Here is a 27268-nt window from a genome sequence, read left to right on the forward strand (position 1 = left end):
GGGCAGCGATTGAAGCCATTGGTGACCGGATACATAGATATAAAAAAAGGGAAATAAATATGTTTATATTCTTTTATGATGGGTTCTTTATTTAGATATTTATGGTTTTCCGAAGAAAAGCGCTTTAATGACGATATGCCTTTAGTAAGTATAAAATGGGTTAATAAGTATTGACTTCCAAATTATGTATGTAGTAGAGATGCCACTTTCGAGATCCGTCTCTTTTTTTTAAGTCACAAAAATCTTGGGATTATTGGGAAGTAATGCGGTATTTCTGACATTGGGAACACAAGATATATCGCACATTCAGATCAAAACAACGTTCAAATCAAAATATCACAATGTTCAGGAAAGGTAAAAAACTAACTATGCGCCAATGCAATTTTTTAGTTTGTACCAAGCGGTCTTTGGGTGAGTAATGGAATTGAATTGAGTATACAGATCGGTAGGCATTGAATTGAGAAGCATACTACCGCGCAGAATTTGTAAAATTCAGATTTTTGACTTAGCTCCCTAATGATCTATGTAAGTGTGCGATATAAAAAAATAATCGAAACTTTTTTTATTGCAAAAATGTTAATTAAGCTCCGTCACCAGTTTGGGGTTTGCGCATTTTATACTAAAACTAAAAGAATTATGCAACTGCATAATTGAAAAAACCTCCAAAAATTCTGAATAAAAAGTTGATATAATTTATGCAAATTTTTTGAACTTTAAAGAATTAAAGCGAGCTTCGCATTTAGTTTTCAACTCTTTTTATATCAGCCCAATTCTAAACGACAATTCCGTGCGAGTTTTTTCCCTTCTCCCATTCCTCGTATTCTAAATAAAAATTTCTTATGAGTTTTTTCACGTCTCCCTTTTCTCCTGTTCTGAACAATGTTCGAAAAAGCGGAAACCGGCATTGGGAGAAAAGTATGTATTATGAATGTGAGGGAGAGGGAGATTTCTCTGCCATTTCATAGGAGTTTTTCACTTGTTAAATTAAAGGGAATGCATCAAAATAGTTAAAGGAAATTGGTTATTTTAAGAAAGAACACTTATTTGTACAAATTTGTGCTAAAATATGTATTTACATTCTACCACAATATTCTCACTGTTAATACAACAACAACAACAACCACAATATTCTTTATTATCATAAGCAACGGAAGAGCTCTTCACATATTTGATGCAGCCATCCAGAAATTGCGCAAGGATTTTTTAGGAAGGCTTAAATGTTGTTGTTGTTGTTGTTGTAGCGATAAGGTTGCTCCCCGAAGGCTTTGGGGAGTGTTATCGATGTGATGGTCCTCTGCCGGATACAGATCCGGTACGCTCCGGTACCACAGCACCATTAAGGTACTAGCCCGACCATCTCGGGAACGATTTATGTGGCCACATTAAACCTTCAGGCCATCCCCTCCCTCCCCACCCCAAGTTCCATGAGGAGCTTGGGGTCGCCAGAGCCTCGTCTGTTAGTGAAACAGGATTCGCCGCGGATAGGTGAGGTTGACAATTGGGTTTGGAGAAGCTATATATTGCGCTGGCAACCTGAAGGGTTGCGCTACACACCCCTTGAATCTGGTATTTTAGTCGCCTCTTACGACAGGCATACCTACCGCGGGTATATTCTGACCCCCTTACCCGCTGGGGGAGAAGGCTTAAATAGATTTTGGCATATGGCGAAAGGCGAACTCAACTCGACTTAGCTGCCAGAAAATTGCTTTGCAGAATGAATGCAGACAACTCCGGCGGATTTGTGTTATGCCGCCAGTCTTCTTCTTATGCTCCTCTGTTGATGTTGCTGTGGTACCAATTCATTACTCATTTCAGTGAATACCACATCAAATGCAATAATGTGCATTGTTTATACCTTATTTCTTAATTTCAAACAAATTGGCAACAATAATTAAACATTACAATTTTTTAAACAAAATAAGAAATGCGCAACGAAATTTCAATTGGCAAAACAGCTGACTTCGAAAATTCGAAATTCCAATTCCCCAATTATTCTTCTCCCTAGGAGAAAAGAATTGGAGGAATTTTTCCGCGGGAATAAAAAAAATCCGCGATAACAAAATTCCGCGAGAATATTTAGAATTGGTCTGTATATCTTTTGTTATAATTTGAGTTATAATGTTAAAAAATATTCGAAATTATTTAGAAAAATTAAACGACGGATAACGTTCAATAGCGTATATTTTTTAATGGTGTTTTTGTTGTTGTAGCGACAAGGACACTCCCCCAAGGCCTACCGCCCTGCCACCCGATCCCCAGGAGTTCGGGGTCTCTAGAGCATCGGCTGTTAATGAAACAGGATTTGCCACGGGTAGGTGAGGTTGACAATTGAGGGTTTGCGCTACACAACCCCTTGAATAAATTTGGTATTTTAGTCGCCTCTTACGATAGGCATACATACCGTGGATATATTCTTAGCCCCCTAACTCGCTGGTCTTACTTTAAATAACGTTAGCTATTCTGATAAGTGAAAGTGTTTATGGACCCCAAGCTTGACTTTAAATAATATACTGAAAGCTGTGTAAATAGATTTAAGGGCCCTTGGCATTTGTAAAACCGGGGACTAAAGAATTCAATGATCCTTATATTACCAGAACCCCTTTTACTTCGTTAATAAGGCCTAATTTGGAATACGCTTCAGTAAAATGTAACCCGTATTACCAGGTTCATTGTGATAAAAAATCTTGCTCTTTGCGTTGGAGGGTGTGCCATGGGTTCCACGATGAATTCTTCCTCCCTATTCTAGCCTTTGAAACTTATAAACCTACCTACGTTACAGAGCCGCAGGGAAATGCTTGATGTTTTATTCATTGAGAAATTAACCAAAGATATTGTGGACAGCTCCGTGTAGATACTTTCAACCACTTTCCTTAAGTACCTGTAGATCAAACTTTATAATGCATGAGCCTTTGTGTCTGCATTTCAATAAGCATAGCACTGATTTCAATACCTCTCACCTAAATAAAATAAATGTAAGGCGCGATAACCTCCGAAGAGATTTTAGGCAAAGCTTCTTTTCCAATTTGCGTTGTGCTCCTTTTAATTTTTCCTACAAATTGGCGGGACAAGACCTACTTGTTTTACGCCGACTACGAAAGGCATCTGCCAAGACAGATGAGTTTTCATTGGGAGCTTTTCATGGCAGAAATACACTCGGAGTGCTAGCCAAACACTGCCGAGGGGCGACCCCGTTTAGAAAAAATTTTTTCTAATTGAAAAAACTTGTTTCTAAAAATTTGATGTTGCTTTTCCCGGGGCGTGAACCCAGGATCTTCGGTGTGGATGGCGGTGCACGCTAACATCACATCATGGAGGCAGCCGCACGCTACCGTCTCACCTGCTCTTCCTAATTAAAAGGACACACTTAATGCCTTGAATAATTAAAGCAAACATGTCCTTTCCAACATTCCGTGCAACGTCGCCCTTATTCTTGTGTGATAAATGTTTATGAGCTGCTGTTAATCACGTCCATAAAGACAGCATTGTTATCAATTTAATGTGATTCAGTGTTGCTCTGAATCGCGTCCATTCTGACAACAATTTCAATAATATATTAACGATCACAAAACTTTAATTTTAATTTATTACGAAGATTGACGATAGATTGAAAACTAATCATTTAGAATATATCAACCAACTTTTACTATGGTGCTCGGAATACCGTCCATCCCGACATCATCAACATTTAAAATTGGAATTCATATGAATTATGTAAAGTTCCAAAACTTAATTTACCGATTCTGTAAACTTGTTTGTATTTTCATTTATGGAAGCGTTACGCCAATTTCACACAGAGGGTTAATGAAATAATTAGTCAAGCCCTAATTGAACTCAATCTTCCATACAAATTACAAATTCTTAATTATCTCATTATTGCTTTATTGAATGCCTTATCGAGTGAAAAATACAGTCGGTTTTGCTTGATGCTTCGAATTTTATTGTCAACGTAACAAATGACAATCAAAAATAAATTATTTTAAATAATTTACGAAAAATAGAAAAACACGAAAAAATTCAAAATTTAATTTTCTCTGCATTTGCTGCAAAAGATAATATGGCTTTTTCGAAAATTGGCACATATTTGGTAAGGTGCAACATCTATGGATAGTTCCGCATGCATTTTATTTTGATTGTATTTGTATTTAAGAAGGAAACGGCTGCTTTCTATTTTAACTACTTTTTGCAAAAACAAAATTTTTTTTTGGGGCTGCTGACAGATGTTCGCTTAATGAAGCAAAAACCCCCGTATGAAAAGGGAAACTCAATTATTTCATTAAATAGAATTGTGGTTCCATTAAGTTTCTGTGTGAAAACGGTATTATACTTATTATTCTAAACATAAATTTGTATCTAAGTAGTCTATAAGATTTTATAAATCTGTAGATGAAATAAATATACTAATGAATCCCTAAATCTCGGGACTGATTGCGGGACTGCAATGCCTAGAACCAGAAAATCCGGGCGTCTCCAATATGTACACATGTGTAACTATGTTTGGCTAGAAACGAGCAGTAAAGAATTTGATGCGAAATTTGAAATAATTTTATATTTGTATCTGCCAAAGAACATGTACATATTTATTTAGGAGCTTCCTTACTGCTTAAAGAAACTTTGAAAATGTTGCCAAGCGCAAGATCGGATATGGAACCTATTACGAGTTCCCGTCCTTGTTTGCCGCCAACATCATTGTTGAGGTATAAAGAAAATCTATTAAATTTTATTAGTTATCACCCAAACCTCAATTTTTGGTATCGAAAAGTAAAACAGTTTCAGTGTAAGACCAGCAAATACATATGTTCATAGGGATATGTGTCGGCGTTTGTCTAAGTAAAAGCCATTACTCGTTATGACACATTTGACATGAACGAATTGGCTATGAACATAACAAATGAATAACAGACAAATAGAAAAACGTGAGTGGAAAATGTACTAAAATTGAAGCCTTATAAATGAAAATGTATCTAAGTATGTATGTATGCGTTTTATGGGCATCCAAGAGGAAATACAAATTATATAGACATATATTGCAATATTGTGCATATTCATTTTATATATGTATGTAGATATGTAGGGAAATAAGAGGAATGAACAGCGAGTCAGATTGAGTGAGATGGAGCTAGTCTTGAGCTCGAAGAAATCTCCAAAATAATTCTGATCGGTCCGGGTACACATTTGAGAGAAAGGTGTGCAGAGGCACGCCACAGGGGAGTGTTCTATTTCCTGTACGCTGGGTTTTGGCAGTAAACAATCTTCAGGTAGAACTACGTAGAAGGCATTAGGTGCCGAAGGGTTGCCTATGCGAATTACCTGGCAATCATTGTCCTGGGTAGATATCTGGACACCCTGATCAATAGTTTGTTGGGTTATCTGGACTCGGTAAATAGGTACGCTGACCTATCCCTGGAAAAACGAGACTGGCTCTTTTTACGAGGAGATACATCTTTCCAGGTTGCAGGAGGAATACCATACACTGGCTTCAAGAAATTGTAATGAAGCCTCAGGCCTTGCTCAATGTGGTATTTGATTTGGTGTGACCCACTTAGCATGGGAGTATTACCAAAATTTTAACGTCGGTACACCGTACACCACTGGTTGGTACCAACGACGTGCTTAGAATAACATCCACCTTGGCTATATATATCATGCTGAACTTACATGCGGTGGATATTGTTGACAAGGCGGCTGCTTCTCGGTCGTCGATTGGGCTTCCTGCTATGGGCATGGGTCATGAACTTTCTCAACTGGGGAATTCTAGAATTCCTACCAACTTTGTCTTGAAGAGTTGGGAAGAAACTAATCTGGGACAGCGACTTGGTTAAATGAGGCACAAATGGGTCGAAGTTTGAAGGGGCTTTTCCTGCGATTTCAGCCACAAGTTTAAGTTGCCCGATAACTGTAACGTCTCTCATGCGGAAATTACCAGTATTGAAGAAGCGGTCGATGGAATACTTTTCAGTGTTGCTACGGTAGCCAAGCGGTTGTTAAAGGTCTAAGTTCAACTTTGGTGTAATCAAGGATGGTTTGAGAATATCTGACCTCTTTTTCAGTTGCGTCGAACTATTTTAAGATTAAGCTCATCTGAGTCACAGGTTATAGCAATATTCCTGGTAATCGTCATACAAATCTCCTAGCGCGCACTGCCTGCAGTTCACGGAACAAGCTATAGCGAGATGGGCCGTGAAACCAACATGTAGAGGGTGTTCAGGCAAACCTGGCCAAAGATGGACGAAAAGAGATTGCAATCGGTCGCCTCTTTATTAGCTCATTAATGGCGGCCACCGTGGTGTGATGGTAGCGTGCTCCGCCTACCACACCGTATGCCCTGGGTTCGCACCCCGGGCAAAGCAACATCAAAATTTTAGAAATAAGGTTTTTCAATTAGAAGAAAATTTTTCTAAGCGGGGTCGCCCCTCGGTAGTGTTTGGCAAGCGCTCCGATTGTATTTCTGCCATGAAAAGCTCTCAGTGAAAACTCATCTGCCTTGCAGATGCCGTTCGGAGTCGGCATAAAACATGTAGGTCCCGCCCGGCCAATTTGTAGGGAAAATCAAGAGGAAAACGACCCAAATTGGAAGAGAAGTTCGGCCTTAGATCTCTTCGGAGGTTATCGTGCTTTACATTTAATTTCAATGGGTGTTGTAATAAGTCTAACAGGTCTTATGGGCGCCCATTGTGCTCATATGTGCCCGCAAACCGATGTCTTTTTAGACACTTCTTTGGGTACCTTGCGGAACTAGAAACCGCAAACATAAACGAAACTGCACGCTTCATTACCTAAACGCGCTGGTTTAGCTGCGTGGGTGTATTAACTACGTTCTACAAGAGGGAAACAAGGGATTCTTTGTGGTATCACAACGGCCCACAATGGACGACGTAAGTCCCTTCTGGGGCAGCGGAGGCGGCCACTTTAACCTTACCTAATCTAGCGCGTTAAGATACAGCTTAACCGAATGTAGATGGCTGTAGGGTATACAAAGTAACCCCTGGTCAACTGTGGTCAGTGCCTCTATAGATGGGCCTCGAGGCAATTAAAGAAAACCTGGCGGACACTACTACTTGCGGTGTAGCGAGATTCTTTTGATCAGAAGTGAATAGCAGGCGGTGACTATTAGGTTTACCAAATTCATATGGCCCGGGGTGGCTTCCACTCAAGCTAAACTAACTTGAATTATTCCGATACGATTTTATATTTATTCCTAAAAAAGATTATTCGTTGATTCGAAACCGAAGATTCTGAATATTGAGTCCGGAAGATTGATAGATATGAACGTGGCCGGGACTATTGCAAAGTATCTGATGGAGGTTATAACTGCCGGCTAAGTGTCGCCTAAATAATACTCGTAACAACAGAAGACATTAAATATATTCTAAAATTTGAATAATCACACTCACCTATTAACATCAACATCGGTTGATTCCAGAATTGTGCGTGCCTTATCCAGATGTCCATGTTCGACTGCCGAAAATAGAGCTAAAGTAATAGAAAAATTATATAAAATATTAAATTATTAGGTACATATAAAAAGTATATGAAAGTATAAATTTGGTTAGCGAAAGCGCACAAGAGTAATACCAAAAAAAAGAGATGAAGATGAAGCAGCAACTGTCTTTAGCACCACAATTTACAAGTTAACGAGTTTAAAACTTAATATTGTAAAGCCTTAAAAAAGCCCTAAGGATTAGTAAAGTTTGACAGCTTTTATAGCGATGTATGAATTCGCACACGAGCACACACACACACACACACACAATACTAAACAGTATACAATGTACATGCATGGAAACTAGACTGGTGTGGAAAAAAAATTACATAAGGCCTACCATAAACTTCAAGCTTATATTAAATGGGAATCGGGTTAAAATTATTTTTTTTTGATGCTTTTTGTTGATGTAACCTAGTTATTTCATATTTATCTTTTCTCGGGTCGTAAATGCTGTTCCGGGTGTTCCTCTGTGCGACTCGCAGCACTATTTGGCCTCACCACCCTCATGGTGACGTCGGCTACCTCCACCTGTCCTCTTTATCTTGTGCTTTTGCGGTCCTTTTTGACTTCGCCAAATTCTAGCGTGTTAGGATTGTTATCTTTCTTTTCCTGAGTCGGGGTGATTTGAGTAAGGGTGATTTGCACTTTATTCACCACCTCCAACCACGCGTTCGTGCCTTGTCTTTGGAGGTTTGGAACAACTTCCTCCAGCCACCACAAGCTCGCGATGGTGTCGCACTGTATCATCTTCACACTACTTCCCGAGGTAGCCCGGTATCGGGAAGGCTCCGTTCGAATACAGCCGAATTTATCCCCTGGCTGCAAATCGTCCAATAGGCACGGTCCACATAACACCCTGGACTAATTAAGTGTAGAATTTGTACTTTTCTGTATTTATTCACTAAAAATACAGTCATAGTACACATATCAATTTGATAACACAATTCAACTGTGCAAATATCCATACACATATATAAACAAACAATTACTAGGAAATTTTCTTAAGAAAAAGTATAGCAAAATGTTTTGTCAAAGCCACTTTCATTTTGAATATGCGTACATATGAATTGTTTAAGTAATTAAAAATTTCCATTATAGTTATTAATTAAATAGGCTTATTAGGCTCCCTAAAACCGTTTCCCTAAGTTGTCAGTACCTTGGTTCATCCAGACATCGGACATCCCAACTTTTACAGTTATAATATATGTATGCTCGGTTCATAGTTTATATAGATGTTAGTCTAAAAGATTGTGTCTTCTGGTTACTTACAGGACAATTTCGGTCCGGGAACGTTTCCGTACTCCCCAGATTATGTCAAGACTATTTGGGTTATTTTTCAGGATGAAATCGGAACTATTTGGGCCAGTTCGAAACCGTGTACGGAATATTCGGGACTACTTTTAGAATACTTCAGGATTATATCGGGATTGTTTTAGAACTGTTTATAGATTAGATACTTTAAGACTATAAAACGACTGTTGCGGGATTATTTGAGGAACATTTTTGGGACTATTTAAAAATTTTCTAGGACTATTTCGGGACCGTTTAGGAGATCTTCTTCAGGCTGTTTCGGATCCATTTCTGTGTTGTTTTCGTAATAATATCGTCGAGAATTTTTGGGAACTAACTTCATATATGTAGTATCAAGATTGATTTTAGAATACCTCAGGATTATATCGGGATTGTGCTCGGAATCGTTTTAGAATTGTTTATAGATTAGATACTTTGAGACTATAAAACGACTGTTTCGGGATTATTTGAGGAACATTTTCGGGACTATCTCAAAATTTTCTATGACTATTTCGGGGCCGTTTAGAGACTGTATTCGAGATCTTCTTGGGGCCGTTTCGCATCCTTTTTTCTGTTGTTTTCGTAATAATATCGTCGAGAATTTTTGGGAACTAACTTCATATACATATGTAGTATCAAGATTGTTTTCGATCATTAAAAAAAAAAGTATTTCAGGGGACTATTTGATCCTCCTTTTTAAGAACTTCACTAATATCCTTCCTTCTGTTTATTACCGTTTGCTTATCTCCGCGACTGCGAGTATTTCGCGATTTGTTGGGACTATTTAAATATTATTTTCTGGACGGCCTCGGTAATTTTTTCAAAATCATATCTTAGCATGTCGGACTGGGACGCGGTTTTAGGCTAGTTTTACGAATATGTAAAAGATGAACAGATGTTTAAATCCACGTCAAATGAACGCCTTACTAACACCTCACGAAAGATATTGATTACGTCAACCCATTTAAGTTTGAGCAGTGTTGTTGTTCCTCAGAATTTCGCGCACTGCTCCCAAACCTGGTTTTGTGGCAGTAGACAATAGAAACAATTAGCAGTTTGGAAACAGATAAAACTAATTAAGTGTACCATTTGTACTTTTCTGTATTTATTCACAAAAAATGGAATCATTGTACACATATCAATTCAACTGTGCAAATATACATATTTATAAAGAAAAACAATTAAGAACTAGGAAATTTTCTTATGAAAAAGTATAGCAAAATGTTTTGTCAAAGCCACGTGCATTTTATTTCGCCGGAATATGCGTGAAAGTGAATCTGTTTGTTTAACTAATTAAAAATTTCCATTAAAGTTATTAATTAAATAGGCTTATTAGACTCCTATAATTGATCGAGGCGGCAGCCGTGGTGTTGTGGTAGCATGCTCCGTCTACCGAGGGTCCTGGCTTCAGCTCCCAGGCAGCGTAACATCGTAAATGAAGAAAACAATTTTTCCAATTAGAAAAGAGTTTTTCTAATCGCCGTCGCCTATCGGAAAACGCATCTGCCTTGCAGGTGCCGTTCGGTGTCGACGTAAATATATGAAAGTGGCGTCCCGCCAATTTGTAGGAAACAGTAAAATCAGTAAAGCTTTGTAATTCCGTATTAAAACCGGGCACGGATATGAAAGTTAGTGGATGAGGTGCGGTAACTTTACATGGAGAAGCTCCTCCTCCTTGTGATGTTCTCTTAACTACTACAGTGTCCATAATAAAAAAGAATGAATGCCAGAACTCTTATGCAAGTTTACCGACATGGATAAATCTACCAAACACAATCATTTGTGCTAAAGGTAGGGGAAGTTATATAGGTTTTAGAGATGCTGGAGCAGGTGCAATTGTGGATAACAAACTCTGTGCGGTGTTACAAGGTGGTTCTATTAGACCTAATATGCCGAATTTATTTACAGATGTAACAAATTCAATAGTCCTAGAATTTTTAAGTTCCAATAAAGAATGAAGAGTTTTATTATAAGTTCACTGTTGAGTGGAATATCACCCATACTCGACAGAACACCGAATTTCAAAACATTTTGAGATATGGTGACATTCCACTCACGTGTCAAAGTGACGATATTTTTTACACATCATTTATAAATACATTTTTATGATCGTGAGTAAATAAAAATATTTGTGATTATATGCAATGAAAGTGGTACGTATGTAAATGCCTTAAATTGTGAGACTAAAGTTTGATCACGACTGTAAAGTTCCCTCGTGTATGAATAGGTCATGAGATAAAAAGAAAATTGTGGAGCAACTACTTTGAAGCCGTGGCAAACTCCGTGTTAAACAGCTGATCCAACCAACTCTATGGAAGTCGACGTAATCGGTAAATGAAGTCATAGAATAACGCCTTAGTCATAACGATACCATAGCCAACCAATTAGTTTTTGTTTTTTCCCATATCCATATCTACATATGTATTTTTTCGTTGGCGCATTTATTCACATGTCGTAGATTATATTTTTTGTTTCGAATGTTTTTACATTTTCTATTTCATGAAGTTAACACAATAACCGATGCCAGTATAACATATATCTATGGTTAAGTGAAAATATGTTTACAAATTGGACGTTATGAATATGGAAAGTTGTCCAGGGCTTTGAAGAGCTGATATTTTACCAAAATATGGTTTTACTTTGGCAAAAGGTGTCGCTTAATGTCGCACTGATCAAACTAAAACTTGAAAACCCTCAGAAAGCGGAGCCGCTATTAAAAAAACCTTTGCGCGATTTACCTCTGAAGAGATGTTAGCCTAAACTTCGCTTCCAATTTACGTTGTGCATTTTTTAGTTTTCCCTACCAATCGGACGGACATGTTTAATACCGACACAAATACACTCGGAGTGTTTGCAAAACTACTGCCAAGGGGCCAGCCCGTTGTTGAAGTTGCCTTGCGCGGGATTTAAACGCAAGACCTTCAGTGTGGTTGGCGGAGCACGCTCCCACCATCCCAGCGATCAAAGTATCTAACGTTATAGAACTATTGTGATCTTACATTGGTACTTGGCTATAATTCGATTAGAGAACGATTTAAGAAACACTAAAATGCGATGTCGTCACAGTTACCGATTATCCGTAGGACATGATAGGGCGAAAGTTATGCGAAAATATTTGTAGGCTTTGAATTATTATAAGAAGCATTTGAAATATATTCATATCAAGTAAATAAGCATACAACCCGTTAAAAATTTTGATATAAAAAAGGAATTAAAATCGAATTGATTTAAAATAATTGCTTCTAATTGCGGTTCAGTAAAAAATTCCATTAGAAACCAAATTGAAATTGACGCTACAATTCCATTGGAAGTTTAACACTTTTCTCGATAGCGAGAGCAAAGTCCCCTTTTTGTCGAGAATGCTAGAATGCTCGACAGTTTCGCAAATTGTCTTCTAACCTTTTAACTTAGAGAAATACCATTCGTTTTCTAATCGTTCTCTAATATAAATGTTTGCTGGGATATAGCATACCTCTTAAAAATATTACACCTCTAAACTATGCTTCTTGTTTTTCCATATTATGAAAAAGGATTAAGTGAAAACTTATGCAGCGCTCGAAAGGACATGAGAAGAAGTAATAGTGCTTCTCAATACATAAATAATGGCGAATTATAACAATAATTGATTTTTTTTAAATAAAAATATCGAAAATAACTGTACGTTTTTTGAGTTGTTTCTTTCGCTCGGAGAATGGTATTCTTTGAGGTTTTTATTTTGACCGGAAAATAACAGCTATATTTCGAAATTTTTATTTCTCGCAGAAAATAACAGTTTATTTTTTAATTTTTTATTACGCCCGAAAAATAATAGTTCTTGTTTTAGCTTTTTAGCTCGTCCTATTTATTTGTTATTTTTTTGCATTATTTTGCATGGAAAATAAATAACATTCGTTTTTTTAGTTTTTTTACTACGGTTCGAAAGTAGGTTATTTTTGGAGTTTTCATTTATTATAACAGTTATTCTTAGATTTTCACCAGGAATGCAGAATTTTTTTTCGGAGTTTTTTATTTAGACTGGAAATAAGTAATTTTTTTTTTGGTTTTTATTGTACTCGCTATATAACAGTTATACTTTAGTTTTTTATTTCGATCAGAAATTTACAGTTATTTTATGAGTTTTTAATGCGCTCGGAATATAACAGCTTCGTGTTTGAGTTTTCATTTTGATCGTAATATAATAGTTATTTTTTAGGTGTTTGATCTAGATCGGAATATAACAGTTTTTTTTATTTTATGAGTTTTTTAATTCGCTCGGAATTTGAGTTTTTATTTTGATCGGAAAGTAGGTTATCTCTTTGTTTGGTATTGCTGAATATAATAGTTATTTTTCGAGTTTTTTAATTCGCGAGGAATATAAAAGTTATTTTTATTTCAATCGCAATATAACAGTTATTTTATTTCGATCTGAATATAACAGTTATTTTTCGAGTTTTTTAATTCGCGAGGAATATAAAAGTCATTTTTATTTCAATCGCAATATAACAGTTATTTTATTTCGATCTGAATATAACAGTTATTTTATGAGTTTTTAGAGTGTAATATTTATTGTGTGAGTTTTTTATTTCCTTCGAAATTTAACGTTTTGTGATTTTTTTCTTTTTACCTATCCAAATATCCTTGTATCAGAGACTGATATTCTTTAGTTCATATTTTGAATGCTGATCAGGGCCGCCGAGAGAAAATCTGGGCCCGGAGGCAAAAAAAAATGCGGGCCCCCATACTAAAATGAACAAAATCTCAACATCAAAATTACCATCTTTTACATATTTATATGCATACATGTATATCGCTGTATAAGAATTTGCATCATACCGAATTTTTCTGCTGCAACAGAAAACGAATTCAACTTTATGCTACAAAGCCGACGCCAAAAACCAACAACACATTATGAGGGGTGCAGACCTCTTCCGCGACCTTATTTACAACATGGACGTCCCAAATGTCGACCATTTTGAACATCCACGTCGATGGCTCTACGCTACCGACTGTCCTACACCCCAAAATCTTGGGTGTGACGTTTGATCAGGATCTACATTTTGGTGAGCACGCAGCCGCAATTGTTCCGAGAATTCAGAGCCGTAACAAAATCCTCAAATCCCTTGCTGGCAGTACCTGGGGAAAAGATAAAGAAACGCTCATGACTACATACAAAGCAATTAGCCAGCCGATTACGTGCTACGCGTCACCCATATGGTCGCCAAGCCTAAAAATTACCCACTGGAAGAAGCTACAGGCCTGCCAAAATACTGCTCTCAGATTTGCCACGGGCTGTCTTCTTATGTCCCCAGAACACCATCTACATAATGAGGCGAGAATACTCCCCATCAGGGAAAGAAACGAGATGCTGACCAAACAGTTCCTGTTGAATACCCAGAAACCTGGGCATCCCAACAGACATCTGATTGACGAGCCAGCACCGCCTAGGGGCTTAAGGAGTCATCTCCGTAAGCATTTTGAGGAAATACAGCATCTGAGAACACAGCCGTATGAAGCGAAAAAACATAAGCAGGTCCTTGGTGAACTCCACAAACAGGCGTCGGACCTTTATGCCGGGAATTGCCCGGTAAACCCAGTACTCAAAGTAAAGTATCCAAAACTTGCGGAAGAGGAACGCATACTCCCCAGGGAAACGCGTGTCACTCTGGCTCAACTTCGTTCTGGATACTGTAACAGGTTAAACTCTTACCTATCCAGAATCAACCCCGACATACAAAATGTATGCCCCGCTTGCAATGTGTCCCCACATGACACCAACCATCTCTTTAATTGTAATGTGGAACCAACGCCTCTAACACCCCTTTCCCTATGGTCCACCCCTGTTGAAACAGCAAGTTTCCTTGGACTCCCGTTAGAGGATATTGATGACAGTTTGTGATCGGTCGCGTCTGTTAGGTGGGGCGAAGCAGTGCTACAACAACAACAACAGGGGTGCAGACCCGTTAAGAGATTTATAAAATTTTTTGAAAATTAAAATGATTGCTATCTAAGAAAGGTGATTAAAGGTGGGGTTTGTTTACTTTCTGTAAGCAAAAAGCTTGGATGGCATTTTGAGATTCCCGGGCTCCTCCAAAGTCCGGGCCCAGGGTAAATGACCCCCTCAGCCCCCCCCCCCTCTTCGGGCCTGATGCTGATAGGTATATATGTACATTAGACTAAGTCGATTTATTAACCGATATCGCGCCATCGATTTTTCGATAGGATTTGGGCTCATGAAAAAAAGTTCCACTACGCATACCCAAAAAAATAATATTCTAGCCTGCGAACTTTAATTTTTTTGACTTTTTTTTCAACTTTGATTTTTAAGGTTTTTTTCGTGATCTACTAAAAAAATTTTCTTTTGATTGTAAAATTTTCATGTATACCCTGTCCGACCAAAAATGTCCGCTAAAAACGTTGTCGATAACAGTTTTTGGAAAAAAAAAAATATTTTCAGAAAACTGTTATCGCCAACGTTTTTAGCGGACATTTTTGGGTCAGACAGAGTATACATATGAAAATATTTTTAGTAGGTCATGAAAAAAACCTTAAAAATCAAAGTCGAAAAGAAAAAACATGAAATTTCGCATGCTCGAAATTTATTTTTTTGGGTATGCGTAGTGGAACTTTTTTTCTTGAGCCCAAATTCTATCGAAAAATCGATGGCGCGATATCGGTTAACTTTCGTCCATACAAATCGACCCACCCTGATATATGTACATACTAACATATACATACAGAGATATGTATGAACAAAACCCAGTTTCAGAAGGGAATATATTTACGTATGAGCAAAAAGGCAAAAACGCTAAAAAAACTACTCTAAAATTCGGAAAATTCTCTGAAAGAACTCTATGTATTTACGAAATTTGTTTCGTGTTTTTTGTTTGTTTGTTCTTTTGCTGTTTTTCTTCATTTTACTTCATTCTGGATGATCAAAAAATAGTCTTCCGTACGAACGGCCACCTCCAAATAAAAATTCCAAAGACAATTGTTATTTACCACCCAAAAAAGAAACTCAATAAATAACTTCTTAAAGTAGATTTTTTTAATAAAAACTTATAACTGTTAAGATCCCTGAACAAGCAATATCGGTCGTTTTTAGTAGAATCAAAATGTAAACAAAAAAGAACAGGCATCAAACCTATTGGCTATCTTTTGCTAATTTCTTATACGAGTATCGTATATCGACTGACATGACACATTAAATACGCACCCACACACTAAAAACATGCTCCCACAAATAAATATACAGCTGCAATAACTTCTGGGTTAGTAATATTCAAACAAAATTGCCTACTTTTAGGCTATCATACCATGTTGGTGTAAATTGATTTGATTCAATTTGTCGACTTGCGCTTGAGCCAATTTTAATTGCTTCTTAGACATTTTATTGCGATACGGCGTGTTGCCACAATTGCCGGCGGTACCACCAACACCAGCACCGCACACGCCCATATTTCCAACATTGCCATTGGCATTTTTGATGCTGGTACAAATTCGCACACCACCTCCTATACCCATTTCATTGCTACCATTTGATTTGGTACGCACATGCGATGAATAACGATAAATAGCTAAATTTGGTGGTTTTAATGCTAACTCCATTGATTCATTGAAGTTCGATTTTTTTGTTGGTTGCTTTATTGCTGCTTGCGCTTTCGTTTGATTGTTAACGGCGACTGTGATTGAGTTATGCGCCTGTCTGGCCACGCTCAAACCATTACTGGCGCTAATGACTGCTGCGTTACTACGTTGCTTATCCGTTGTCGTTGTCGTGCTCATCTTTAACATTTTATTGTTATTATTGTGAGTCGTGATATTATTATTATTATTGTTGTTGGTATTTGTGATACCTAATGGCATTGTGGTGGACATATTTGTTGTTGTGCTGTTTTGTGGTATATCTCCTGGTATTGCTGTCGTTGTAGTTTTTGTTGTTACCTCTCTATCTTTATGCGGCAATAGAAATTCCATTTCACGCAAATCATTTGCTGTACATGAAATTGCTGTACGTATCTTAGCTACAGCCACATTTGGTGTCCATTGCTCAGACCAGCGGAATGTGGTATTTGTGGAATCAATATCATTATCGTTCTTATCGCCGCCGCCGCCACCTCTACCGCTTGTGCTATCATTTACAGCGGCAAATAGCTTAGCTGTACTGTTTTGAGGAGCGTTTGCTGGCTGCGCACGTAGCGGCTTATGAAAGCTAGTCGCTAACTTTTTGTTATTAACATCATTAAAATTGTTGTTGTTATTATTGTTATAGTAGTAGTTGCTGTTGTTATTAGTATAGTTTCTGTTAGCGCTACTATTTTTGTTAAATGTTGTTGGTGCTCGTCTCAAAACCACAATATCATAATCATCATCAACATTTGCTTTTGCCAAGCCACCACACTCATTATCATTATGAACATTCGTTTTGTTATCAACGAAGTAGTAACTACTGCCAACTATACAACTACTGGCTTCTTCCTCTTCTTCGGCTGTTTCCTGTTTATAACTGTTATCGGCACGTTTGCTAGATGAACCACTCTTATCAGAATCGAGCGACGTTAAATTGTGTGGCAGAATGTTGTCTTCGTATGAATTAGGAAATGAATCAAAATAATTATGAAATTAATATAAGAAATCAAAATTATTTTAAAACTAATCAAAAATATGTACATATGTATATCAAATCAAAGCGGAAATAAACAAAAATAAAAAATAAAACAAATGTGCGCTATACTACATAATAGAGCTTACGATTTCTACTCGAACACAAGCGAGATTTTCGAGGCGGGAGATTTTTCTCGCGAGATTCTCGTGTCTCGAAGTACTCGTAAATCTCGCGAGCTTCTCGACATTCTTACTTAATCGCTGTATGGACAGTATTTATACACTTAGTTTTTTTTTACTAACGAGAAATCAAGAACACGGCTTCTCGCGAGATTCTCGAATCTCGAATTACTTGTGAGGCTCGCGAGTTTCTCGAATCTCGCATTACTCGTAATACTCGCGATCTCCTCAACTTTAAATTCTGTCGCTGCATTGGCAATATTCTATACATTTCGGGGGTTTTTACTTGTGGTTTTGCGGACATTTTGGATTGTGCTCCAGAAGAAATCGTGAGCTATATATAAAACAGCCAATGAATCGATTAAGTTGAATGTCGAGAATCTCGCGAGCTTTACGTGTAATTCGAGATTCGAGAATCTCGTGAGCCTTACGAGTAATTCGAGATCCGAGAAACTCGCGAGAAGGCGAGACTCGCGAGATATCTCTTCTCGAACATGTTCGAGAAATCGTAAGCTCTAATACATAGCAATCAATGAATTCTTTTTTAGATATGAAAAGCTTTGCTGTGGTGGATGAGAAAGTCCAAAACCAAACATTAGATAATCACCCAAAAACAATAGAAAGGTGGTCATGATAAGAAAGGCACTGTAACAGTAGGGTGGTTCAAAAAGAACTACGTTTACAGTTTGAACTTTGCCACGAATAACTACCCTGCAGTCAAACCAAGTTGTTATATACTAGAAGAATACTAGATTGCCAAAAATCCCAACTAGAGTTCGGTCTTTTTTCCTTATTAGCAACTGGTATTTTTAACACGGCGATGTCCTACGTCATTTGTTCCTTAAATGTCTTAAATATAGTGGCGGCCGTGGACTTGGTTGGCAATAGTTTCAGATCGCGCGAGGTGAAAAAAACTGAAAGACGGGGTAGATAACCATTCGGGGACCAGGGCCAGTTGCCATTATCTCGCAGTTGTCGGCATACAATATGTTGGTATCTCGTTGTGGTGGTGGATGGAGCTTTGATATGTATGCATTAAATATAACCGGGGATAGCACCACCCCTTGTTTAATACTCTTAGGTTTCTGGGTTTCGCTCTTAAATTGAACCGATGCTTGCCGACCACTCAAATAATCTGCGGTAAATCTGTTTAGATAATGGGTGAACTTTCTATATTTGGGAGTAGTGCGCGGCGGTTGACTGTGTCAAACGTTTTCTACAGATCAAGTGCCACGAGCACCGTTCTATTATTGAGTTTTAAGTGTTTATGTCCGCAAATTATTAGGGTGTTAATGGCGTTAAGCCCGGTGGTAGCGATATGCATTTTACGGAAGCCATGCTGATGGCTGCCTAACCGATGACTTGCGTTTAAAATGAAGGAAGCAGAACGGTTTCCAATGTCTTCCGAATGATAACAACTCACCATCGTTAGCTGGGTTTTTAGGCTTCGATAGTGGGACTATCCGTTCGATTCTTCATTATTCTGCAATGGAAAAGGCAAAAACAACAAGTAGAAAACATGTGTAAGGTTTGGCTTTTTAATGACTTCATTAATCTGCAGAAGTAGCGGAGAAATATTCTCTGATCGTGTTTATGTGCCCATTGATTTTTACGACGTATAGCCTTGTTAATGTATGTAAGTATGCATTGCAAATTGCGGGCAGAAAGCGTTCTCGCATTTCATAGAGTCCGGCAGACGAAATTCTTGTCAACGAACTCTTCAAAATCTAACAAGTATGAATAACACCACAAAAGTCTAACTAATCAAAAACTGACAAGTATGAATAACCCCATACATTTATAGTCAATGAATTACAATGTTTGCTGACTACTTTGGCTTTTCACTGCAGGGTAATATCAACAGCCTTTAGACAATGAAGAAACATTCACTTTTCTGCTTGGTGTAAAAAAGTTGCTTGCTGTGAGACTGCAAAATAGACTTTAGGTGTAGTTTGCGCGATCCTTCAATCAGCCCTAATTACCGCGGGCACAGCTCCCTTAAAATCACATATAAACTTCTATCGAGAGCAGACTGCAATCTAATGTGGACAAACTGATAAGTATCTTTTAGACTAACCAAATCTATCACTGATAAAATTTTCAATATAGGTAGTAACCGATCCCAATAAAGGAATCTACACGCACAATGTGAACTTCCAAGCAAAAGTTGCGAAAGAGATTGCTTTTATGCTATTATATCTGAGTTTGAATGAACTGCAAAGCTTGCACGGCTTTACTACATGCCGTCGAGCAACACTATCAGCTCCATAATTCTCAAATGATTGGAAGGAGCATTCGAAGCCAATTAAAACTTCAGACAAGATGACTCCTGCGATTTTGCTGCGTTCATATCTCGTCCTAATTCCTTATTAATTCGGAAGTGGTATCAAAGTAAACGAAATGACGCCAGTCCCGAAAAATTTTGTAATGTCTATGTATCACGATAGAGTAAAGAAACAGTTCCTAGGTTAGGTTAGGTCTCATATAGACTGAATGAACCGATCGTGTCATCAGAAGTTTGCTCAATGCCCAAACTGAAAAACCCTATCAGAAACCAGAATCCATGTTATAAAATAACTCGGTCCTCTTGGCAAATACTAGATGCTTTCTAGGAACGTTGCTACATGCTGCTTCCAGATCTTAAAACTGAGCTACTCTTAATAACTGGAGTCTTAGACTTTCGAGCGCAGGGTACGAGCACAAAACGTGCTCGACCGTTCCCTCCTCTTAGCCGTACTGCTTTCATCTGCTATCACAGACAAGGTCCTATTTAAAGGTATTTCACGCCAGAAGGCAGTGTCCAGTCAGAATACCCCTCATGACCCTTTCTTAGTCTAAGATCTGCACATGATCTTCGCCAATTTACAACCCTCCGGTTGACTCCACGCCTTTCCTGCTTGGTTAATCATATGCAACTCTCACATTCTTAAAATCTCGCTGAAACGAAATTTTAGAACAATCCCGGATTAACGTCAATTCGATAAGCTTAAAAGCATAAATCCGTCATCTTTCGTTTTTAAATATGCTCCTTATTACAGAGAATTTAGATGCGCTTTTTATATAAAATTTACTATTAATAAATTATGGATGTATGTGAATAAAATGACACCGATCACTGATGCGATAATAGTTTATTTTTTATGATATGTAGCTTTATGTCTGACCATGATCCAGCTTATGTTGAAATGCATTTCCTAAGTGCAGTGAACAGTTTAATTCAACTCCCATAATTCCAAATAATATTAATCGTTGGAACAAGCCAAATTTCCGTCTCTCCCTATTCCTCAGTACCTTTTATGTAGGATTGTGATGAATAATGAAAAATGGATTTTCCAAAAAATTATCAGCGTGGGAGAGGGTGCGTTCAATGGGATTTTGGAAATGAAAGCGTTTTGGGTTGCTGAGATGATGATGTGAGGTAGCAGCGAATTTTTATGCTCTTAACTAATATTCATCCAAAAGTAGTTATATATGTATGTAGGAGTTTGCATGCTATTTTATTCCTTACCATCCACAATATAAGCGCTTGTCCGCATTTTGCCTATTTTCGTGGTAGTGCGCGTGCGGACATCGCAATTGAATGCCTGACAAAAACGAGTCAGTTCACTGAGTGTGTGAAAGGACCTTTGGCGTAGTAAAGCGCCTGGCGAACGCAAGCATCCGCTAATTAGATGACTTTTCATCGATTTATTATTATTGTTACAACACCTGTAAAATAAAGGACGAAAGGGGTGGGGAAAAGTATAGAGGCAAGTAAAAATTTGGCACTTTTAGATATAAATTCATAATATGTACTCATTAGCTTAAGTCGTAATTATATTCAGTATGAAAGTGTTGGCGTTGAGCGAGTCGCCTAATACTGCCCAATTTTCCATCGACAGGCACAAGTATTGAAAATATAAGACAGTTAATCCTCAATGACAAATTCCTAAACCTGGTATAGCGGCCCCATCTTTCGAACATAAGCAACCGTTTTTTATTAGAAGGACTACGCAAATAAAATATAAGGTACAAAGTTATAATTTTTGGTATAGACTCCATCGAAAATACCCCTGGCTGGACATTACAAGCAAAAATAAATGGCGATTATGTCGCTACTTGGGACAGGCAAGCCCATCGCGGGAATAGAAGGGCAACCTCATCGCCCCCTCCGTGCCAGGACTCCACAAAGTCGTTATAACTTTTCCTTAATAGCGTACCCCTTTAGCGTAGGCATCAAACCAGCGCCCGTATCGTAATTTACAACCACGGATCGAAAAGGATTTTCAATCAAACGGTAGATATGGAACGATATACCTTTCTTCGAAAATGACAATTAATTATGGATATTTTGAGAACGAATAATCCCCATCTCACATATGTTATTATACCGATTCACTATCTTACAACTATTGTGATTTCAAAAATAGTTTTCGATCGCGGAACGTAACACACGATACGGGACCAGCTTCTACACAGTCATATAATAAATCGACTCTGCTTTGAGACACCCGCGCCTACTTTAATACAAGAAATTCAAAACTTGTTAGCATATACTTAGAACAGCCCGTTACAGCGGGACTGCTCCATTCTGCTCCAGGAAGATAATTAGGCTACTGAAATTGCGGCAGTGATATTTATATACACACACCTACTTCTGTCAGTGTGTAATGCCGTTTTACCTGCATTACAAGTATTTTCTACATGCACCCACTGTAACCAATGCACTGTCCCTATTACATACGCCACCACTGTAATAGCTGGCTGCAAGCGAATGATTTCACTGACAAATGCAAGCATTTCATACGCGCACCGATCGTCTACCTAAGACGGCATTTAATTCTCAACCTCTTCATATCCACTTCTACCTAAGTACAAATAATCTGCATTTCATGATCAGCGAAAGCTCAGCCACCAGCAAGGTAAGATCCGCACCCCATGCGTGTGAGCGGATACCATTACCTTGTCTGGTACCTTCGATCCTGTCCGAAGTGGGCGACCTTGGTCGCTTCCTTTTGGTGTATCCAGAGAGTAGTGAGTGAGGAGATCTAATTTCAACCTCACAGTTTCCCTCCGACACTGGTGAGTCATCTTCCCATCTACGGGAAGATACCACCGAATAAATTGGGTTCAGTAACAAACTCCCGGTTCACCGGAAGTCACCGCCATATTAATTGGTGACGTGTATCGGTTTCACCAACCTTTGGTTGCTCTGAAATCTAACCACCATCCGGCTCATCATAGTCCACCAGCTTGTCAACCAGGGACTTGTATCGGCTTCACCAACCTTCGGTTGCTTGGAAATCGATCCAACGATCCACCTGCCGTGTCCACCGACTCACCGGAATACACCAACCGTTTTCACAGACCCGCCGTAATCCACCAACTTGTCAACCAGGGACTTGTATCGGTTTCACCAACCGATCCACCAGCCCTATCCACCGACCCGCTGCAATCCGCCAGCTGCCCACTTGTGACGTGCATCGATTCCACCAACCTCCGGAAATCGATCCACCGACTCACCAACTTTCGGCTACAGTCCACCTCCCATTCCTAGGTCAGGTCTACCTCTCTGCAACGGTATGTTTGTGTTTTACCAAAATACCAACAACAAATCGACGTGTGTTCATTTCAAAAGGAAATAGGCGTCCTTTTTCGACTCTGGATTGGTTGAGTGCTACCCCAGCCTTCGACGAAACCCACCTTACAAGTGTCTCGCTGTCCATGCCCTAGGACGCCCTGTGGATCGCGCCTCAGTACAACTTCTGCACATTGACTGTCTTCTAATAGCGTCAATGAACGTTCGCACGTTTAGTTGCGATACTGCATAGTAAGCCACGCAAAACTTCCCAAAGACTAAATTTACATATTGTCAAGACTTATGCAACTTTTCTAGATGTAGCGCATAAAGCTGCGGAGCCCCTTACCTGATATTGGATTGGGATTTCAACGTGAGCCTAGAGCAGTAACATGTCAATCATCGCAATTCTAGAGTCTGCAATTACATTGAAATGAACTAACTGGCGAGACCACGAGATAACTGACTTTATTAAATGTCAAGATTGGCATACTTGCGATGGCCTTAATGTCCATAAAGAAGAACCGAAACGTTATTATATCCATGTTAGTTCGTTATAAATATGTAGTATAAAGAGATGAATATCACGTTTTTAACGTACACCACGACATTTGTGACTCGAACTTGCTAGCAGACAGGGGCTTGCAGGAAAAACGTTCATTTGCTGCACTCTACATTCCGACTGATGTTTGTGAAACAGAAATTCGAGTGAGCTTCGCAGAAATAACAACATTAGCGAGAGATTGCAACCATGTACAACATCCTCTCTGCACTCTCAAAGCTTGCAATAAAAAGGCCCAATATAATAAAGATCAGACGATAGGTTGGCCGACACAAACGGGTCAAAGGGAAGAGCACAACCGCAATCTCACTTATGGTGTCGGTCGGCTATGATCCACCGTCAGGGGTAGGTCGCCCGAAGAAGCACGATTGAAGTGACTGTAAGGGCCCTTCATCGTCTCATACAGGATCTCTATACTCTGCTAGGGAAAGTAATCGTTCAACTGTATTATATTTAAATGCCCATTCTATCGATTGTGGATTTATTGTAGATAAGTGCATGTAGAAACGTAGTTTAAATTAAAAAAAAAAAACGTTCCAAAACAAGATTGTTGTTAGATGGCGATAAGGATACTCCCCGAAAGTTTCGGAGGGTGTTATCGATGATGATGGTCCTTTGCCGAACACAGATCCGGTACGTTCCTGTAACAGGCACCACAAATGTACTAGCCCGACCATATCGGGAACGGTTTAATATGATCACATGAAACCTTTTAGGCCATACCGCCCTGCCACCCCCTGAACCATGAGGAACTTGAGGTTGCCAGAGCCGCATTTTGCTGTCAAAATTTGTAAGGCTAACGCGAAAATGAATGTCACATTTTGGCCTAAATGCGAAACTGTGGCAATGCTATTATATTTAATATCAATGAATTCGTCGAGGATGTCGACTAATCAAAACTTGATTGCGCAGTTAATTAGAAAACAACCAATTTCGATTATTCAAATGAATTCCTTTCTTATTAAATCAAATTCTGATAAATCTCTGTACAACCATTTCAATAATTCAAGTTAATAAATAATCACAACCTAATTATTGATAATATTTAGTTGTTGGTTTTGAATGAGTTATTGTAAACTAAATATATGATATTCATACTTCAATGAATTTTTTCTGCGTGAACCGTAAATGCTCAGGAGCTGATTAATCTAAAACCGTGTACTTCGGGAAAAAAGTTTTCATTGTTTTCTGCGAAAGTCAGACGTTTACTTTTAATCAATTAATAAGAAATAATAAAATAATTAATAAGAAAATAATAAATGATTATTTTGTTAATTTATCACAATGAAGCAATCGAAATCTGATTAATACGTTAGTTGTTGTATTAGCAGGCGCAATCAAAGAAGAAATATATCTTCTATAATACACAGATTTTATTTGCACAGAAACTGACAAATTATAATATGAATACATTTTTCATAAAAAAATTGATCTGCCTTAGCCATAGATTTACCATTTATAAATTAATCGAGCATTGACTTTAAAGCTTCATTACTCAATTAATCAAAAACGGTCATTGATTATTTTCTTCCTTCCAAACTGTTCCTTTTCTTTATTAATCTTATTTTGATTAATCATTGTTTAATTAGTTTGACTAGTCAGAATACTAAGTAATCACAATCTGAGCAATCAATAAACTGTATTGTTGCTTTTAAGTTCTTGATTATATTTAAAGATCAATTACATACAAGAAATCTACATGTGTTACGCAAACTTTAGCGAATTATTTCAAATTCCAACTGTTTGAATAATCAGAAAACTGATTGAAATGGCATTTTTAGCCAACTAATCGCATACTCCTAGAATACGTAGATGCCGTTTAGTGTCCCACCAAAAAACTTCAATATCGCAAACTGAAAGAGAAGCTCTGTGGAGGTTTAAATGCACTAAATTATTGTCATTATTAATTAGAGTGAAGTTTCAAGATCCCACTTAGTGTTGCAAATATGCGTATCGTTCTACTTAATTAAATCGGAACCGCGATGTTGTCCAAATAACTATTAGTTAAATAAAAACGCACCGGAATACCAGTTTTCTTATACACACATACACACACATACACACACAATGCTTTTCACATACAATTTAACTTAAATCCTATAGAAAACCTACGACTATTCAGGTATGGCACAGGTTTCCTGATTGTTGCAGTGCGCATGCGCGTTGTCCCATAAATGCCATCACTGCAAATATTCAACACTGCTTTGTCTTGCAAACGCAAATTCTCTGAAAGTGGCACACTTTTATGTTCACATTTCTGTTGTTCTTGACCATTTGCTACAGGCATAGTGGCCATAACCGCGATTTGCATAGAAAACGTAGGATTTGGATTTGTTTGTATTGTGCTTGTGGTCGCTCTTGTGATTGACTTGTCTGCCGTTGACGTTGTCACAGCTGATTTGATCTTGACTGCACTTTGTGCCTGTTGTTGTTCTTGTTTTTGTTCACTCAAATATTTGAGGCAATATGATTCTGGTATTTGTAACAATTTACATGCTTTACGTGGTACCCGCAATGAGTTCAGCGACGTTTCGCCCAAACGATGCGATCCACTCATTGGCAACTCAGCCATGAGACGTTCAATTTCCTTTGTTTTACATTTATTGGGGGGCTGAGTAGTGAGAGGTAGCTGAGGTCGTATTACACATAAACATTTCCCATCTTCACCCGCACTACAAACCCGTTGCTTTTGATTGACGTTACGTTCGAGTTTGTTGTGAAGCAACATTGGTTTGGTTAACCCCGCAACTGCATCAAATTCGTTGAGGAGCCGCTCTGCTGTCACATTGCTGTTGGTATTTGTTGTGGTTAAGCCACCGTTATCGTTTGCCTTACGCCGCAAACTCAAGTGGGTGTGTAATTTGAATGGTGATTGAAAAGAATTTTGTCGCGTCTGATGCAGTTTATCTTTGAGTAAGCGAAAGGAGGCGCGCATTGAGCGTGAACGATGGAATGAATTGAAATTCTCACTGCTGGGGGAGTCAATGATGACGGACGAGACATCAATTATATCGCTGATGTTGCACTTTGTTGCACCAACGTCGGTTTCTGTTTCGACATTACTTTGTGGTAGCTTTTGGTGGTGATGCATACAATTTTCTTTTTGTTGTTTGTATTTTTGTTTATGTTTTTGTTTTTTTCTTGCCTCTTTTTTATGACTATGTAATTTCATGTATGCGCGATTAGCGCGACGGCGTTCCATTTTATTGAGGAACTTTTTAATTGTGCTCTAACTCTTTTCAATTCAGTAAAAAAAGTATTTACATAAATGTATCACAGCTGCTTGGAATATTTTTCTAAAACACTTTGTGTACGAAATTGCCTGTGAATAAAATCACCGCGTCTTGTAACTGACAATTCACACTTGAACGCGCTGCGCCGGGTTTGAAAATCTAAGCGACGCGTACGTTACAAAAATCTAAACTAAATCAACGTTCATGTCTCATATTCATTTCAACCCTCGTCTGGAGTTTTGCTGGGAATGCTGCAGAGAGTTTGTAATTCATAAACTTCATGTGCATGTCATATGGTGTGATCCCAGCCAGCATTTGAAAATATAATCGACTCAAAATCTGGTTTCATCATCTAGTCGCCTTCTAATTGCGAATCCGGCACT

The 27268-nt window shown here is 38.2% G+C and overlaps 1 protein-coding gene across 5 annotated transcripts in view; it reads right to left on the reverse strand.

Annotated features, from left to right (window-relative positions):
- wake (wide awake) overlaps positions 1-27268 on the reverse strand; it is a 409422-nt gene that overhangs the window by 16954 nt on the left and 365200 nt on the right. For 3 of the 5 annotated variants that reach the window (XM_067760879.1, XM_067760880.1, XM_067760881.1), the window contains 3 exons: positions 21042-21241; positions 16066-17331; positions 7392-7470 (listed from right to left, as the gene is read on the reverse strand). In XM_067760879.1, coding sequence (XP_067616980.1) covers positions 7392-7470; positions 16066-17331; positions 21042-21241 — 1545 coding nt within the window. Of the gene's footprint in view, positions 1-7391; positions 7471-16065; positions 17332-21041; positions 21242-25764; positions 25852-25893; positions 26855-27268 lie in introns of those variants that run through there. The other 2 variants (XM_067760884.1, XM_067760882.1) reach the window with 2 other exon arrangements.

This window comes from Eurosta solidaginis, chromosome 1, assembly GCF_040869045.1.
Source record: "Eurosta solidaginis isolate ZX-2024a chromosome 1, ASM4086904v1, whole genome shotgun sequence".
Classification (NCBI taxonomy): Eukaryota; Metazoa; Arthropoda; class Insecta; order Diptera; family Tephritidae; genus Eurosta; species Eurosta solidaginis.